The sequence below is a fragment of the Colletotrichum scovillei genome, assembly GCF_011075155.1.
Source record: "Colletotrichum scovillei strain TJNH1 chromosome Unknown Contig00005, whole genome shotgun sequence".
NCBI classification, from domain to species: domain Eukaryota; kingdom Fungi; phylum Ascomycota; class Sordariomycetes; order Glomerellales; family Glomerellaceae; genus Colletotrichum; species Colletotrichum scovillei.
In genome coordinates this window covers 1,613,422-1,630,509 of record NW_023336263.1, presented here as the reverse complement: position 1 = coordinate 1,630,509, position 17,088 = coordinate 1,613,422, and the positions used below count along the sequence as shown (strand labels likewise).

The 17,088-nt window shown below is 50.4% G+C and overlaps 4 protein-coding genes across 4 annotated transcripts; 1 reads left to right on the top strand and 3 right to left on the bottom strand.

Annotated features, from left to right (window-relative positions):
- The first annotated feature begins 828 nt into the window (after nucleotides 1-828).
- On the top strand, nucleotides 829-2,905 carry HER10_EVM0004587 (uncharacterized protein). Its single transcript, XM_035474223.1, has 3 exons — nucleotides 829-1,791; nucleotides 1,848-1,925; nucleotides 1,984-2,905. The coding sequence occupies exons 1-3, from the start codon at nucleotides 1,088-1,090 to the stop codon at nucleotides 2,687-2,689; spliced, it is 1,488 nt and encodes a 495-aa protein (XP_035333932.1). The 5' UTR covers nucleotides 829-1,087; the 3' UTR covers nucleotides 2,690-2,905.
- Nucleotides 2,906-4,333: 1,428 nt separating this feature from the next.
- HER10_EVM0000886 (uncharacterized protein) lies at nucleotides 4,334-6,115 on the bottom strand. Its single transcript, XM_035470653.1, has 3 exons — nucleotides 5,098-6,115; nucleotides 4,733-5,035; nucleotides 4,334-4,671 (listed from the first exon to the last, which is right to left on the bottom strand). The coding sequence occupies exons 1-3, from the start codon at nucleotides 5,923-5,925 to the stop codon at nucleotides 4,474-4,476; spliced, it is 1,329 nt and encodes a 442-aa protein (XP_035333684.1). The 5' UTR covers nucleotides 5,926-6,115; the 3' UTR covers nucleotides 4,334-4,473.
- Nucleotides 6,116-6,792: 677 nt separating this feature from the next.
- Nucleotides 6,793-7,675, bottom strand: HER10_EVM0009126 (acetyltransferase; the record flags this gene model as incomplete). The annotated part of the gene is made up of 2 exons (XM_035478625.1): nucleotides 6,793-7,205; nucleotides 7,276-7,675. 2 exons carry the CDS (start codon nucleotides 7,673-7,675, stop codon nucleotides 6,793-6,795), a joined length of 813 nt encoding a protein of 270 aa, XP_035334241.1.
- Nucleotides 7,676-10,129: 2,454 nt separating this feature from the next.
- Nucleotides 10,130-11,152, bottom strand: HER10_EVM0002636 (uncharacterized protein; the record flags this gene model as incomplete). Its single annotated transcript, XM_035472340.1, has 3 exons — nucleotides 10,130-10,433; nucleotides 10,485-10,574; nucleotides 10,638-11,152. 3 exons carry the CDS (start codon nucleotides 11,150-11,152, stop codon nucleotides 10,130-10,132), a joined length of 909 nt encoding a protein of 302 aa, XP_035333800.1.
- Nucleotides 11,153-17,088: the final 5,936 nt, after the last annotated feature.

The window sequence follows — 17,088 nt, the reverse complement described above, 5'->3', positions numbered from 1 at the left end:
AAGGGGGCTTGGTACCGGCTGCCTTGGCAGCACTTGGGGCTCTTTGGCCGCAACCTCCGCCTGCTGCTGCACAACGTCAGTTGTGGTGATCCCGTCTTCCGTCTCCCGTCTCGCCTGGCGTTGTACCTCGATAATACGGTTAGAAGAGGGTTATGGTGGCATGCCAACCTTTCACTCTGACTCAGATGGACGCGACAAGTTACATCAAGTGATAAGGATTATCGAGCCGGCTACCGCGACTTGAAGACTTTCTAAGGTGAGTGAAATGGAGGAAGGCGATGATAGCTGCCGGTAAAGCTTTATCACAGAAATTAACAACTTTTATGGCAGGAATCGGCCTCACCAAGTACCGACATCTACCTGCATAGGAGCCTGTCTCAATGTCAGAAATCGAATCGCACAAGTGAATCGGTTGTACGTCAGACGGACATAGCCGTTGGAAAAGGAGCACCATGAAGAGAGGATGGGGGCCGAGAATGCGGCTCGCCAGCCTGTCTTGTGCGCTCATAGGTGCAGAATAAGGCAAACGGTGCAGCGGCAAGGATTCAAGCGCGACCCATCAGACTCAGATGCCGGGCTGACAAGTGGCGGGCAATGGGCGCATCATGCAGCCCAGATTCCAAGGGATGGTGTCGCGTGTGTGCACGCTCGCTGTGATTTGCGTGCCACGCGTGCCACAGCATGGCTCAGATAGGCAACTCAAGTGACCGCAGCCAATGGGTGGCTTTCTTATGTCAGATTCAACCAACAAGGTAGTGAAATAGTTGAATGCTGAGCAGTAAGAGCATGTGATTGCAAGACAGCCTCAATGTTACTATTCCAAGTCAAGTGAGGAATTATTGCTTCTTCTGACAGCCCGTCGTCAGCCTCCTCCGCTAGTGCCAAGGGCGGGCCGGACTGTGCATCCGAAACACAGAGGGCAGGCGCGCACGCAGGTAGCAGGCAGGAGGTACAAAAAGGCAAGCGAATGTCCCAAATTCCCGTCAACCTCGAAATGATCCGAACCCTTCAACATTCCAAACCTAAATAAACCTGGTGAATTTTGTACGTCATCACAGACTGCGTCACGTCCGGCCCTCTCCTCGCCATGGCGGCCTCATCGACATCGGGGCACTTCGTCAACGTCTATCAGTCGGTCGACAAAACCAAGCGCCCCGTTACCACATCTCTGGCAGTCGCGAGATCACCACGCCCACCATCGGGCGACACCGAAGAAATCAAGGCTACGTTGCCCGAATACTACACTGCACCGCCATGGCGCCTTCTCTGGGATGATTTGGTGCTCTTTATTAGATGCATCGGATACATCCCCTTCGTCATCACTCCCCTATGGTATCCTCGGCGAGATGGAGTCCGATACCCAAAGCTCGACAAGTCATGGGTGCCGAGATGGCTCCTATGGGGCCCCATCGACAGCGCCATCACAGCCATTCAAACCTGGTATCAAGGCAAAATCGACCCCTACTACCCCTCCGGCGAGATGGATGAGCTCTATCCTTCGGTCGGAAACCTTTGGTGTCTCTTTATACACGGCATCCTCATCGTGACGCAACTCGCTTTCTTGGTTTCACTGCCGTTCCTCGCCACCCTTCCCTTCCAGTTCTTCATGATATACGTCGGCGGATTTATCTTCGTCAACTATATCTTCTGCTTACAGCTCAATGCTGGAACCGAGAACAACTTGCTCAAGTCCCAGCATGATTTGTGGCCAGAGGCGGCTAATTGGAAGTCGCTGGACCCCAACGAGAACTACAGCGAAGAATGGATCTTTCTTAACGGCGTGTCCGTTGGGTAAGCGCACCTTGATCACACTATGTCTTGTGAATACGCTTCTGACGGGAGGCTAGCTCGCATTGGCTGCAGGGGAACATCAACAGACTATCACGCACTTTTCAGCGTCCCATTACGGGTGTACACAACAGAACGTAGGTTGTACCAACCTCTGACTTTAGGTGCATCCTTCGCTAAATCATAATACCGCAGCTCTGGAATTGTTTTCGACCTTATCCAGTGTCTCTTAGAGCGATGCTTCTACTTTGGTACCTCGGACACCAGAACTTGCTATGCGCTCATCACAGCTGCCCTGGACCCTGCGCAGAAGAAAGACAAAACCGTTCTCATCCTTCACTCTCAAGGTGGACTTGAGGGCAGCATCATCCTCGATTGGCTCCTCTCCAACTACCGCCGAGAGACCTTGCATAAGCTGGAGATCTACACTTTCGGTAACGCTGCCAACCACTTCAATGACCCCGAAACTTCTAAAAATGAACACGTTATCGGGCATATCGAGCATTATGGCAACACTGGTGACTTTGTATCCCAATGGGGAGTCATTCATTTCAAGTCTCTGGTTGCCGAGCAAAGCAACCCTCAGCCAATGGATGGACGGCACCCTTTCTTGCCAATCGTTGATGACATTCTACGCCTGGATAAGAGACAGAATACTTTTGCTGGACTACTTTTCGAGAACAACGTGTTGGGTCACCTATTGAATCAGCATTATCTCGACAGACTGTTTCCCTTGAACGAAACCCTCACTAGCGTCGTGGATAGCAAGTTCATGGCTAAGCGTATGAAAGCTGGAAATGGCAGTTGCGACGTCGAAGGGCACATAGTCTGCCAAAAGAGCAGGCTATGGGAGTATATCAACGGTGGAAAGCCTAGAGAGTATGATTTGCAGCAGTCTTAGACATAAGGAGAGAATTCTGACGAGTCCATGGGAGTCAAATCGGTATTGCGGTAAAATGGAGGAATTTTGGGATGAGTTTGCTTCTTTACGCCATATGCAGGGCGAGAGTCCGGAGTCACGGGGCGTAATGGGCAACACGGACACATGATAACAAAATTGTTTAGCAAAAGGTATTTTAAAGTATTCATAATAAGTATGGAATACTACTGGATAGGCATCGAGAAAATCTTGGGTGAGACACCTTAATTCCAACAAACAACCTCGAATCTATTTTAACAGCATCGACGCGATCTTTTGCTGTATGAACTTAGTAGATCTGAAAGATAGGTAGGATTAGATTCAGCAATTTCTGTATGCTTCGAGTCTAAAGAGATGCACCATTCCTACCTTGTAACACAGGTACGGTAAGCCGGGCCGGCTAAGCCGGTTGCAACGATGACTCCTACACCGCGATCAGCGATTCCAGGCAGCAACGAGTTGAACACCAAGATTTTTACCTGATCAAAGTAAACATCGTCATCAACCACTGAAACTTGGGAACGTCTAAGAGCTTAGATTTGCGTTCCGGTCATGATTGCCCCAAACGGCAGAAAAGAGGACCACAGAAAATACAACAACTCATGATCCTGACAACAACGATTATGGCTTTAGCAAAGGAGCTTGACCCCGGTACAACACCTAAAATGCCGTGTCCCTTCCAGAACTTGCCTTTCGATGTTCATTATCAGATTGCCGTTTACCTGGATTACGCGGACATTCTCAAACTCTCAGCAACCAACCACTTCCTCCACGACCACCTCAACATCCAAACCCTCATACCGAAACACCAACGGAATCAGTACCTCTACAAGACGGAGCGTTACGGCTATCGCTACGGGCGCCGCGGGTTCGGAGGGCGTTGGCCGTGCTACGAGTGCGGTCGTATCCTAGAGAAGAATTGCTTCGGCGACCGAATGCGGAGGTATGAGAAGTCGTGGTTCCGGAAGTCTTTGACGATGAGGCGGTGCTGGGATTGTGCTGTTCGGAAGAGGTGGTATGGTCACTTGCAGCCGATTAAGAAGCAGGGAGATGTTTTTCGTCTTTGTTGGCGGTGTGGGAGGTTGTGGAATGAGAAGGAGGAGGAGAGGTGTCGGAAGGTGGATGTTTGGATCAGGGTTGATGGTGTACATGGGGAGAAGGACTTGGGGCGAAAGTGTAAGGTAACAGTGTGTCATGGTCAAATGTGATCTCAATATCAAGTATCGAGAATTGTACAACAGAGGCTGATGAACTTTTTGTGAATGAATTAGCCTCAAGGGAACGATATATATATGTAGTGATTGGCAAGTCGTTTTCTTCGAGTATTGCAACTGAAGAGCGCATGATCTCTCTAGTGCCAACGAGAAACAGAATCATGAGGTTTGATCAAGGTTTTCTGCACGGAAAATAAGCCCATCCCACTAGTGTACTTGGTTCCTGTGTGACCGGCAGATCTGCAGGCGTCTCGAAGCCGATGGGGTATGCGGACAGTGGGTTGCAACCTAGAGTCTGGGGACTAGCAGCCCGGTAGGGCTTTGTTCTTGTCCCACCCGGAATGTGGGAGAAACCGTACCTCACGATGCTTTAGAAAGGCGGAACCTATGGGGATCTGATCTAATCACGTCACTCGATTTAGGCAGGGCATTGGTTGATCTTGTACACCTGTACTGGTATCCTCTGGCCTCGAACCCCGAAAGAACATCTCTATATCTAAATACTCCGCAAGCAAGCCCTTGATAGTAACATGCGGTTGCGCTGGATGCATATTACACCGTTTCGTTGGCCACCTCCAGAGCTTTATCAGCTACGCTGCTTTGCGCTCTTCCCGTGTCATACTCCTTGTCTTCATAAGGCTTAGCTCCCATGTTCGTCCAAGCACGCTCGATCATTAGCGTAACCTCCTTCTCCTTTCCGCGGAAGAGCAGCTCTGTGTCCCCAATACCGAAGGCCGTGATGGATTTATGCTGGGGAGCATTAGACGTGAAGATTCACAGGCTATGGAAAATGCTTAGGATGAAAACTTACGAGACCCAGCGTCAGCTTAATGACGCCGTCAGCCCAGTAGTGCTCGTAAATATTGGAAGGCTTCTTCGACTGAAGAGCGAGAACGAGGTTATCCGCGGCGTAGATGGCCTGCTTCATAGCGGCTCGGGCATTGGGGTTTGTGACGCCTGCCTCAGCAACATCGCCGCACACATAGATGTGCGGTAGCGAGTCGACGTCTATTTGCATTGTTGGCTTGACCTTGATCCGGCCTGACTTTGCGATTGCCTCGGGGACGAAATCGCTGATGATCTGAGAAGAAGGTTGCTGGCCAGTGGCGTTCACCTAGACGTCCGAAACTTGTTAAAAGGCCACTGAGAAAATAGGAGTTCAAAAACTTGGCTCACCATGAAATCGCATTCGACTTTCCGCCCAGAGCGAAGTGTGACGAAACCATCCACGGGTGTTTCGGATGTTGTCCGCTCCCCGAGTATGACTTCGATTCCGAGATCCTTCAAGCCCGCGAGAGCTCCAGCCTGCAAATCATGACCGAAGCGGTTCATGACTGCGTCTCTAGAGTGAATCAACGTAACATTCTTGTCCGGGTACTGGTCCTTAGCATCCGTAGCAAGCTCGACACCCGCAGCACCTCCGCCAACAACAACAAGATTCTTGGCGGCTTTGATGCGTTGCTGGAAGTTTTGCAGTAGTTTGATTCCCTCAGCTTTGTCTATTGATCCCACTCTTGACGGCAGAGACATACCCACGCCCGACCCTGTTGCGATGACCATGTACGAGTATGGAATCTTCTCTCCCGTGCCTTGGATCGTCACCGTATTTTCGGTGATTGTAGAGACGCGATCATGAACCCATCGCACAATCTTCTCCGAGCCTGCCGGCAGATAGGGGCCATAGGGGATGAACGTCTTGTGCTCATGTCCCTCGACGACACAGAAGCGAGGCAACGTCCAGGTGAATTGCCAATGTTGGTTCGGTTCGACGATGATGAGTTGGTACGGACCGTCTGTGGGAAGGGAGGTTGCGATTACTCTGGCAGCATGATATCCGGCAAAAGAAGCGCCGATGACTACAATGTTGATCGGCTCGCCATTTTTCGATGCGGGACCGGCGGGGAGTTTCTTAGTGGTGTAAGATCGCGAGAAAAAGTCCGCATAAAGCCGTAGCGAGTATCCCACAAGCCTCACGAAAAGGACGACCTTCCTAATCTTGTCCATCGTTGGGGTCACGGCCAATAACCGGAGTCCGCGGGCTTGTTGGTGGGAAGTAGTCAAGGGAGGTGTGGTACAATGATTATTGACAGGATCCGATCAAGCGGATGGCCTCAATACTTATCAGATGCATCTGATTAGATCAAAACGGGAACCGGTCTCGTTTAGTAGCGTGCTGTCGTTCGGCGGACGAATCGGCTCTGAAATGACCGATGTCGCATCGGCCGACGCTATCCCCGGAACTGGTCAGATTCAGTTGTTGATTGACACGCAGACGGATTTAAAAGAGGCAGCTCCTCGGGCTTTTGGTATTGACCTCGGCCTTGACCTGACCTGGAGAATGTGCAGTGTCGCTGAGCATGAGATAATCAGGTGTTACTCTGCCATGACTTCCATCGTCCCTCAAGAGTTCGGGCGCTAAGACAACGTGCCACACTTTCGGGACGGTTATGGGCGTTTATTACGTACAAATGTCTCCGCCGGAGGAGAAACCCTCGCCCATTTTCGTTCTACGCTCTAGTGGAAAAAAACCTGCAGCGTTTTCACCACACTCGGTACGAAGATCCAAAGGCGGCTTAAGCAGCTCCGTGGGCCCGTACGGCCAACAGAGACGAGATCTTGCCGACGCCGGTGCCCCTGTCCCGGGACAAGGAGCCTAATTTCCACTCCGAGAACCGAACCAGGGCCATCCAAGCAACGAGTCATGGTTCTCCATGACGGACCTCGCGTGCAAAAGACCCTTTGAAGAGGAGGGAGGGGAGCATTATCAGACAAAATAAGCATTAGAGGAGTCGATTGTATTAACTAAATTGGGGAATTTTCAAGCATGCTAGAACGCCGATATCAAACACAAGGTCCCTCCACCGTCTTCTCTCAGACATGTACCTCTTGAACCTGCACCTCCACAGCCATGGTACCATTGCTAGCCTTCTTGTCGACACCAATCATATCGACCACGGGAGCGGCCGGGACGCTCTTGACCTCGTTGAAGGCAGGGTATCCGGCAGCACGCCACTCTTTGAAAGTCATGCCCCCTGCACATGCAGGCATCTTGACCATGAGGGGAACGACTGTGTCTTCAGGTTGTCCCATGAGCTCCGCGCTGTGAACAATCTTCTCGTCCAGAGTCTCGTAGCCCATCTTCTCGTAGAGCTTGTATGTGGAAGGGGACGACTCAAAGTAAAGAGGGAGACCCAGGCTGTCGCTGAGTTCCGCTCCCCACTTACACCAGAGGGCACCGGCCTTTCTGCCCTGGTGCTTGGGATCGACCGCAATAACGTGGGAGTCTGGAAGGAGAAGGTCGAGTCAGTCTTTTTTCTTTTGCCAGGGTACCCTTTGTAGGTTTCGTCGACTTACAGATGTAGCGGCGACCGCCAAACAGCCTCTCTCTAGCCTCGTGCAGGGGGTTGAGAACAGCCTCGGCTCGCTCTCTGTCCTTGCCTTCGAGCCAGCCAACACCATGGTTCTTGCGCTCTTCTTCGCTACGCTCTCTGAGATAGATGTCGCCCAGGGCCATGCCCACGATCTCGCCAGTCTCGGTGTCGACGCACTTGTAGGTGTACTGGCAGTCGCTGTGATGCCACCAGGCCAACGTGCCAGCGGTGTGTGCCTTGCGGAATTCTTCAGAGTCTACGCCGTTGGGGAAGAGAACTTTGACCATGATCTCTCCCATCTCATCACCAGTGAAGGCACTGAAATATGAATCGTAGACCTTCTGGATGTCGGGAATCAGCGCTGGCAGAATTGCGTAACCCATGTTGACTGATGTTCGGAACAGATCTAGTTCAAAACGTTTGCAAAGTAAATGTATTCAGAATGTCAAGAGGAGTAGTGGAAGATGGCAAAGAACGATGATTTGAGTTATCTTTTAGAGTAATGGCTCTGACCGAGGACTGAAGCTAGACTTATATATGTTCTCTGTCCCTCTTTGTACAGAGTAGTCCATGTATCTATCATCTACCCATAATCCAACCCATTCAGCCACTCCGATGGAGTACGATAGAGCTTCAAAGTCGAACCCCTGCCCTACTCATGCGGAGTCTCCTCCCGACCAACTTACCAAAGGAGGTAAAAATGGTCTGGTCTCGCCCAGACCAAAGAAGCCTCCGGCTCAACCAACCTACGGAGAAGTCTCTGCGATGCGGAACTTCAAGTGTTCGACGTGGACCAGGTTAGTACGGAAACTCCAAAGGGAGATGCCAGTGGGCCAGTCAAGTTGCTAACTTAGCGAGCACTTCGGCGCCATTCCACCTCGTCCAAAGTCCAGGCTCGTTTAGAGTTATCAGATCCGCCATTCCAGCAGCAAAAGTCTGCTCGCGCCCTCGTGTTGGTCCCCCGCTCTGCTACGCCCTAGACCCCTGAGGATTTTCGGCCAAGTGTTGATGGCTGCAACCTTTTTTGCGGACTCTCAGACTCTGTGACTCGATTCCGCCCACCCACCCAAATGGGCGGGACAGCTATGAACTCACGCAGACCCGACATGCGAATGAACTAGCAAAAGACCACTGATCCATGGCCAACGTGTCTGTGGAACTGTTCCCCGCCGTGTCGTTGCCAAGCTTTAGACATATAGCTACGACCAACAGCTGGGCCCGGCGAGTGTGATCTTAAGGTACCTCATGTCTTGCCTTGTGCATGGTGGCATCCACATCATGATATCCAAAAATGATTGGTTCCAAAGCAACTAGACTAGAGTGCAGTCTAAAGCTTCCCAAGAGGAACACGCAGAACCTTCAACGGTCTCCAAGTGCCTCATAAACGAGAAGTATCACGAATTGCCTCGCTTAGAATTGGTGGCGCAAACGCCACACATCCAAGTCAAAGTTCCTCGCCGAATTATTCTCTTGCACATGATGCCAAGTCAAGTTATCAGATCCGCTCTGCTACCCCACCACCCTCGTTATCTGATCCATCCGTCCAATCCGGCCTTCGGCATCGTGGAGTCCAGGCAAGGCCCTTTACCGGAGGATCATCTCAGCGTAGACTAGTGGCAACGCTAGACAAGGGAGGTTTTCAGCCCTGGGGTTGCATTTGTCTAACCGAGGGCTAGACATGGGGGGTCCGCAACTTGCAAGAGTCCCTTTGCATCGTGGGAAATGACTTGGCGCCTTCTTTCTTCGGAACAGACCGAGTTACTTCGCATGTGGCAATGGGTTCGTCTCAACTTGGAGCAAGAATGAGAGCGCGTTCAAGGGGCACCCCTGATGGACATGGTCTGACTTTTAGCCTAGTCTGGTAAAATCTGCCTTTTGACAAGAATCGATCACTCGCATTACTGAAAAAGTTTGTAAGTCGCTACTCGCCAAAATCTTCATAACACATGTGGCTCTTCCTTGGGCCGAATTTGCTCCGTAGGGCGTAGCTGATGGACGAGAACAATTGGCAGTGAGCCAAGCTGCAGAAGAGAAACGCATGATGGGCTGCGTCCAGACTGATGCTCACACTGCTTGCAATCAGTTATCCTGACATTGACATTTTCGACCCACCAGAGCCCTTACTATAAACATGGGGATCCATCTGGAGGACAGAGAGGAATCAGAGGATGGAGCAAAACCTTGGTGCAGGGGCACTCATCGCCTAGTTCTGCGGCTTGGCATTGCGGATGCCACACGGCGCGGCTAGAACCAACCTCGCTGTTGGCGAATCCATAGTCACATGTCTCCCTGGCGAGGCGGTCTTGTCGACATGGACCATGGAGAGGGCGGGATAGTTCTCCGAGGCTACTTTCAAGGGGCTGCAGGCAGAGGATCTTTGCTGCACCTACATGACTACATGACTGCGCGCCGTGCAGAATCTTGGTGAGACCGCCCTCCACAGCGAACAGGAGGCCTGTAGTGAGCATTTACTTTGGGAGCTGCCAGTCTGCATTACTCAGTGTTGTCTTGACAATGCTATCGTGAGCAAGCATTTGTTGGTACAGTGCATGTACCTTTCAGGTCTTTGATAACACTTACTTAAGAGCAACTGAACTTTGAATCTATGACTTGAACTTTGGTTATGTACATTTTTTTGCGTAAAGTCCTGTCAATTAGCTGACTTATTTGCCACCTTTGTTCACAAACGCGAGCCAGCTTACTCCCAGTATGCGCATTCTATAGACTAGTGACATGCCCACTTGCTTCACCACCTCGTCAAGACTCCAAGACCAGGAACCGGAAGATTTGGTAACATGACATCTTCACCACACCAAGAAAAAACTAGTTGTTCTTGGCTAGGATACGTACTTCAAAAGACTCATTCCCGTCCAACGCCCTCCGAAGACCGGCTGCAAATGATCGAATAGTGCCAGTGTATCATCCTCCTCGACTCCGGAGATGTCATCATACACGAGTAGCTTTGATAACACGTCCTTCCCTTCTTGGGCTAGCTTTTCTGCATCCTTTGACATCTTGCCACCATTCCGTGCTTTCAATATTTGGGATAGATGGAACTTGGCTCTCGCGGTCGCAGCATCTGACCAGACACTTTTCCCGGGCTTACCTTCAGCTTTCTGCAGGGCGTTGTTGACCTGCCACCTGGTATTCTATTAGTCAGAACGAGATGAAAACTACACTGAATTGACTTACTCGGCGTCATCCCATCTTGCTAGATAGGAATACAATGCACCCACAGCATACTGACTTTGTAAAGTGAAGTAGCTGTCTTTACCCTGAAGCCTCATCCTCTCGGCTAGGATGATCTCATGCTGGTCTAGGGAGCCCTGTAAGTCGCCACTCTGCAGCACAATGCAGGCAAGGTCGAACTGAAATCGCAGAACAAGTAGCTTGTCGCCAAACACTTGCATGAGCCGAATAGCCCTCTCGGCAAGTAGGATGGCTTCCGCGAAATCGTGCCGATACATGCTGCAATAAGCCATGTGATGGGCAAGCTTCGCAAAGGCGAAGGGATCTGATTCTTCAGAGGTGATGGTAAGCAGCCGTTCATGACAGCCTTTGTAGATCGCCTCGGCGGCTTTGAAGTCGTTACCCTGAAGCAATGAGTTGGCGTAGTCTGCGAAAGCGTTGATGACTCGGATCCTGTCCACATCGCTGAGCTTGCCTGAAGCTTCCAGCTGCCTTGCACGATTTTGATTAAAGTCCAGTATCTTCTTCGCCCGTTCACTGATTTCCTTGCGGCGGGAAATTCCAAGATATTGAAGCAAGAGGTTCATTGTGACGTGGATCTCAGCTCTCAGCTCATCGTGATTTGTTTCCAGTTGGTCGAGGATTCTCTCTGCAGCCAACAAAAGCCGCATGGCATCATTTCGGAGGAACCTTTGCCACAGGAACACTCCGCCATCCTTGAACAGCTCGGCAAGTTCGATGAAAGGCGTCAAAGCGATTACCGTACCCTGATCGGAATAAATCTTCTGGAGGGTCGCAACATGTGGCAAGTATTCCTTGAAATGGCTCCACTTCTGTTGGTCTGGGAAGTCCAAAGAAGGCCGCGGGAGCCGTCGACGGACCAGCTCGACAGTCAGTTTGAACAGCTCTTCAGCTTGCCGAGTCTTCTTGTGAAGCTCTCGGGAGATTCTGATTTGTACAGATCGGTGAACGATGTACATCTTCTTGTTATCTTGGGTCTTCTCAGAAATGAAGTGCTTGGATATCAACTGATTCAAGATTTTCTCGATCCTGAGGGAGGTTAGCCAAAGGATCTCAGTAACAATTGGGGCTCGTACCTGAAGGCTTGTAGATATGGCGGCCCACTTTGACCTTTCTCAACGACCAAAAGGTCTTTGGGAACTCCGTCGCTATCTAAGAAAGACAATATGCGGAGCACCTTGTTCGCATCGCTACTGAGATCCTCTGTGGAAATTTTCATGATCGTGTCAAGCTTTCCCTTGGTACTTTTCTGGTCTTCTGGACCAGAGCCTGGATTATTGTCCATCCACCACGAATCCCAGTAGGTGGCAAACTCAGACGGTTTACAATTCATTGCCTTCATGTACCCAGTGATCAGAACAATTACCAATGGCAAACCCACTAGAGTTGCCAGATCTCCCGCAGCCTTGTACTCGGGATCTCTCAGGGAGTGACTGGATGGGCGAAGATCCAGGGGAAGCCCGTGAAGCAGAAGTTCCCTTCCTTCCTCCGTTGGCAGCTCCTCGAGTGTCTTCCGATAGTAGTTAATTGGCCTTGATGGTGCTGTGAGCTCTTGATATCTCGTGGTGATCAGGATACTTCCTGTTGTCGCTGATGTTTTCATCGGCGTGAACCCATCAATATTATCCCACTTTTCCACGTTGTCGAGGACCATCAACCATCGCTTCTTGGTACTTTCCAAAAACTCGCGCCCGATTTTTGTAAGCTCCTCTTGATCAGTGCCAGGTGCTGCTAGGTCTAGTACAAGAGCAATCTGGTTGAAGGTTTCTGAAGCACCAACTTGTGTCTCAGCCTGAACCCAGAAGATGTACTCGAAAGACTGCTCGTATCTGTATGTGAACTCAGCGGCCAGAGTTGTTTTCCCCATGCCACCCTCGGCACTCAGAACATAAACCCGGCCAGGCTCTGATAGTATCTTGTAGAGGTTGGCCAACTCTTTTTCACGCCCTTTGAAACTTTCATCTTTGGGAAACGTTCTTGTTTCGACAAGTGGAAACCTCTGTGACGAGTCTGTGTCAGATCGAGATCGATGAGGGATTCGTCCTGAGCTTTGTTCGACATGGCGGCTCGGAAGAGTGCCATCATTCATTAATTCCTGTACTCTCCAAGCACCCGAGGAACCGGGTAATCGATCTCCAGTTGCCCTAGAGTAGTCCGATAACGGTTCGTCCTCGTCCGAAACATCATTGATATCATTTTCATCGATGTTTTCGGCCGGTTTTGGACGTTGTCCGAACTGTGCGCCTTGCTCTTCAGCAAAGGCTTGCAGCATTCGTAGTTTAGTTCCCCTCTCAGACATGGTGTCGCTAGCGCTTTGAGACATGATATCATCGCTGTCGTCTTCTTCCGTAGATTCCTCCCCACACACAGCTGTCAAAGCCAATTGCTCCAAGTGCTCTGCTATGTGCTCCTTCATCTGTGCCGGGTCTAGTGGACACGGACACAGTGGGCATCTTTCTCGCGAGAAGGACTCGCGAGAATGAATCGGCCTAAGGAACGACACCATTTGAGTAGCCTCATTCGGTGAGAAGTCAGTTGAGTGTGATTTCAACAAATGTTGTTTCAGGTCTGACTTGGTCTTGAATTCCTTCTGGCAAGACTCGCAACTCCACACTTGAGGTATGAGATGACTTCGTAGCTCGTGTTGGTACCACTCGTCACGCGCACCGTATGCTTTGCGACTCCAGTCGCATTGATCAAAAGTGCAGAGATAAGCGAGTAAGTCTTCAAATACATGAGCTTCCCAATCTTCAGTGGTTGTCAACTCTTTGTAAAGATTGACCTCGAAACAGCAATACGGACAGGTGAATGGCTGGCCATCCAAGGATCTGGGCGGCAGCGGTACTTCTCGATGCTCAGGCCCTTGTATAAAAGGCGGTGGGTCTGGCTTCTGAGTCGTGGACTGCGCGTAAGAAGTGAAGGATGCTGCACGAGAGAAATGGGGACGAGAGAACAGGGATGGTGCAACAGAAATCTCTGCATGTGATGAAGAGCTGTAGTCCGAGACAGAGACGGAGTCCTGCTTGGGCGGTCTTTCCGAAGTCTCCTCAATTCTAGGGACCGATGGTTTCGTGTAATCGCTACCGCCCTTGAGGGCTGGCTGCTGAAAGTTGAAAGCGTCAACAGCGACATCACGCCGGGGGCCCTGCCGAGGACCAAGTTTAGAGATCTTAGCCTTAGTGCTCATAGAAATAGCCCTTCTCTCCCGCACAACACGCAGGGATTGTTGTCGTCTCCAGTTGGCTCGTCCAAGCCTTTCGATTAAGACTTTTGATGCGCCAGGAAACATCGATCTAGTCAACTCTACATGGTCGCTCAATGGATTCTCCAGTTGGTCGCTGGAAGCATTCGAGCTTCCAGAACCACCATTTAGGTCTTCTGGGTAAGCCTCTCTCAGAGCAGGATTGAGAGACTTAAGTTGGTCCAGTGACTCCTCGGCACAAAGGAAAACCTCTTGGACTTCAGCAGCTATACGTGTGCCTTCGGTCTGCTGCAGCGGGCTTGCTAGATCCAATTCATCGTCAAAAGAGGGGTCGGCCAAATTTGTGTTGTTCAGTTGGTAGGCTCCGTACTGAAGAGCCTCAATGTCTAGAGATATATACCATCAGTCAGCAATCTGGGTAAGATGGAAACAATTACGAGGTCGGTGTAGTAAGGGGTAATCACCTTGCTTCAGTTCATCTTGAAAGACATTCAATAGCGCAACAACTTGATCACGAAGCCTTTGGTTCAGCCGAAGGCTTCGGTCCAGATTGTAACTGGAGGCCCCGATGTCGTTGCCCCAGGTTTTGAATGATGTCAAGACTTGATCGGCAATATCAAGTTCAATTTCAGGGTTGTTGCTCTTGAGATTTTCGCAAATCGTACAGACGCTCTGTAGAGTTTCACGACACTCTTCGAACTTGGCTGCTATTAGGGCCTTTTCGCCGGAAGTTGATTTCCTGCCTTTCCCAGAACGTATGGTAGCATACACTGTCGATGAGAAACGAGGATACATCATGTGACCACAAACTATCCAGGTCGATTCAATAGCGTCCGAAGCTTTGAAGTTTGAAAGACCTCGAAAAAAATCAGCGAACGGATAGGGTGCGACTGAAGGTCAAATGATGTTAGTGGGTTTGCCTTGGTAAATGGAGAGGCGGTCATGCTAGGTAAGTACCTGAGTATGCCTTGGAACACTCCACCCCGGGATCAGAGATGGTGTGTGAGGCAGACTGCTGACATCCTTCAACAAGAAGTACCGTGCTTCATACACAGCACAGAGTGCAATGCGAGTCCAGCCGAAAAAAAGCGCCCATTAGACGGACTGTTTCCTAACACCCTCCCGCGATGCGGCACGAAAGAAGGCTTGAGGCTTGGATGCAGTAAGCATGCCGGGCAACTGCAGTGCTCAAACACATAAGTCATCGACCACGCCTCAAGATTACAACTCATCCATACATTACCACTATCGCAAATGATGCTGACTTACAGGGGTTGACGATGGCTGCTGTGAGCCGAAGCGATGGCTTCAGGCCCAACGTCACTAGCCAAATCAAGGCTGCGTGGCTTGGACTCAGAACGTGTGATGAAAGTACCCCGCTCCTAGAATCCTCGTCACCGAATGCCTTTTAGAGGATTGGGGGTGGGGGTGGTGTGCTACCACATGTGAAGGTCCGATCAGGCTGGGATTGACAAGTCCTTTTCTTCTTGTCTTATGTCCAGTGGGAAGATTTAATCATGATAATCCTGTCCGAGATATCGTCCACTCCAAACCATCACTCTTCTGCCACGCCGCATGCTAATATTTCACCATTGCCTACTCAAATCCCGAGTGCAAAATGTCAGGCGTCGAAGCGGTAGGCCTGGTCCTCGGTCTATGGCCTATTATCACAAGTCTTGTCAAAGGGTACAAGGCAACTAAGGATGGAGATGACCGCAGGTCGTTTCTCCTCAAGATTGAAATCCAGCAGACCATTTACGAAAGCTGCGTGAGACAGCTTATCGAAGATAATCAGGAAAGTATTGACCTTGATTTGACGGATGCGAAAATTAGGCAACTCGACATCTCGTTTTGGCAAAGACCATCTTTCCGAGTGAAGCTGCACGACCGTCTTGGTGCAAGAGACTTTGAGTTGATGGAGTCTGTCTTAAAGCAGATAGAAAAGACGATGGAAAGCCTACGCAGCCAACTTGAAAATGGCCAAGCAGATCTTGTGAGCCCATGTGAATCTTTTAAAAAGTACGATCACCCTGACTTAGGCACTGGATAGACCGTGACTGGCACGAGACGAGGTCGAATGATGCATCACTTTCGCCAGATAAGAATCAACATGCCGCACTCGGAATTTCAGAAATCATTCGAAAAGCTGAAAGAACACAACAGAGAACTGCAACAGCTCGTTCAGGTCTTCGAACAGCCTCAAAACAGGCCCAGATGGAAATCTCCAGCTTCAGTCAGGAAGCGACGGGCTTCAACCATGATGAGAGCGAGACGCGTGGCACCAAAACAGATAAATGAATTCTCCCGGATTCTCGAGGAGAGCTATCATTGTAGCTGTAGCGGTGGGCACGATGCGGATCTCAACATCAATGGGGACGCTCAGTTTCAGGTGTACTTCCATGTTGATGACGAAACCGGAAGGGCCTTCTCGGGAGCCTCCCTAGAGCCCCAGCTTCCTATAATACCGGCGGTGTCAGCCATCAATATTGGGATTGAAGGTGGTTTGGACAGATCAGGACGATTTGTAGCGCCCGAGATTGTGGGTACACCTGAGCGGACGGAGTTCAGCAGAAGTCCAGGGTAAGTATCTGATTACTCCCTACTGACAATATCTGGAGTTGACGGTGTAGAAGTCAGGACGATGCTAGAACATCATGGTCTCGATCGCGTCACAACAGCACTAGCAGTGGCTCTTACGAAAGGAGAACCACCCGAGCACTCCCGATCATATTCTACCGGCCACTCTCCGAATCCAACGATAATGGGAGGCAAATTGACGATATGTGTGATCTAGTGAAGAGTCTAGATAAGAACGTCGCAACCACTCGGAGATCGTATCAAACAGTTGGTACACTTGGTCACGGCGACAGACATTTTGCAGCTCGCCACATAGAGCCAGCAATGTCAGACAACCATGTGATATCACTCGATGCGAAGCTTCCAGAATCCGAGGATTGGCTACTGTCCCGCCAGAAGCGTGTCGACATTGCACAGAGGCTTGCTCTAGCGATTGTGCAGTTTTGGTCAACATCTTGGATTGACAGGTGGTGGACATGGAGGGATTTCTCAGTCAAGGACGATAATTCCAGGGATGTCCAACTATTCGTGACACGCACCATCTTTGCGCCAACATCCGAAGGAAGTTCAACCGGAAAGCCAGCAAGAATCTGGCGATTTCTTCGAGAACCGCTACTTGTTCGACTCGGGTTTGCATTGATCGAATTGGCGCTGGGCATGAGACTATCTCGATGGAGAGAATTGCATAAGTATGGCAGCACGACTGATGAGGGATTTGGAGAAGATAGTCAGGATGAGAGAGACTACGATACCGCTTTGACTATTCTTGGGCGGAAGATACTGCAAGAGGAGATCAGTGTGGCATAT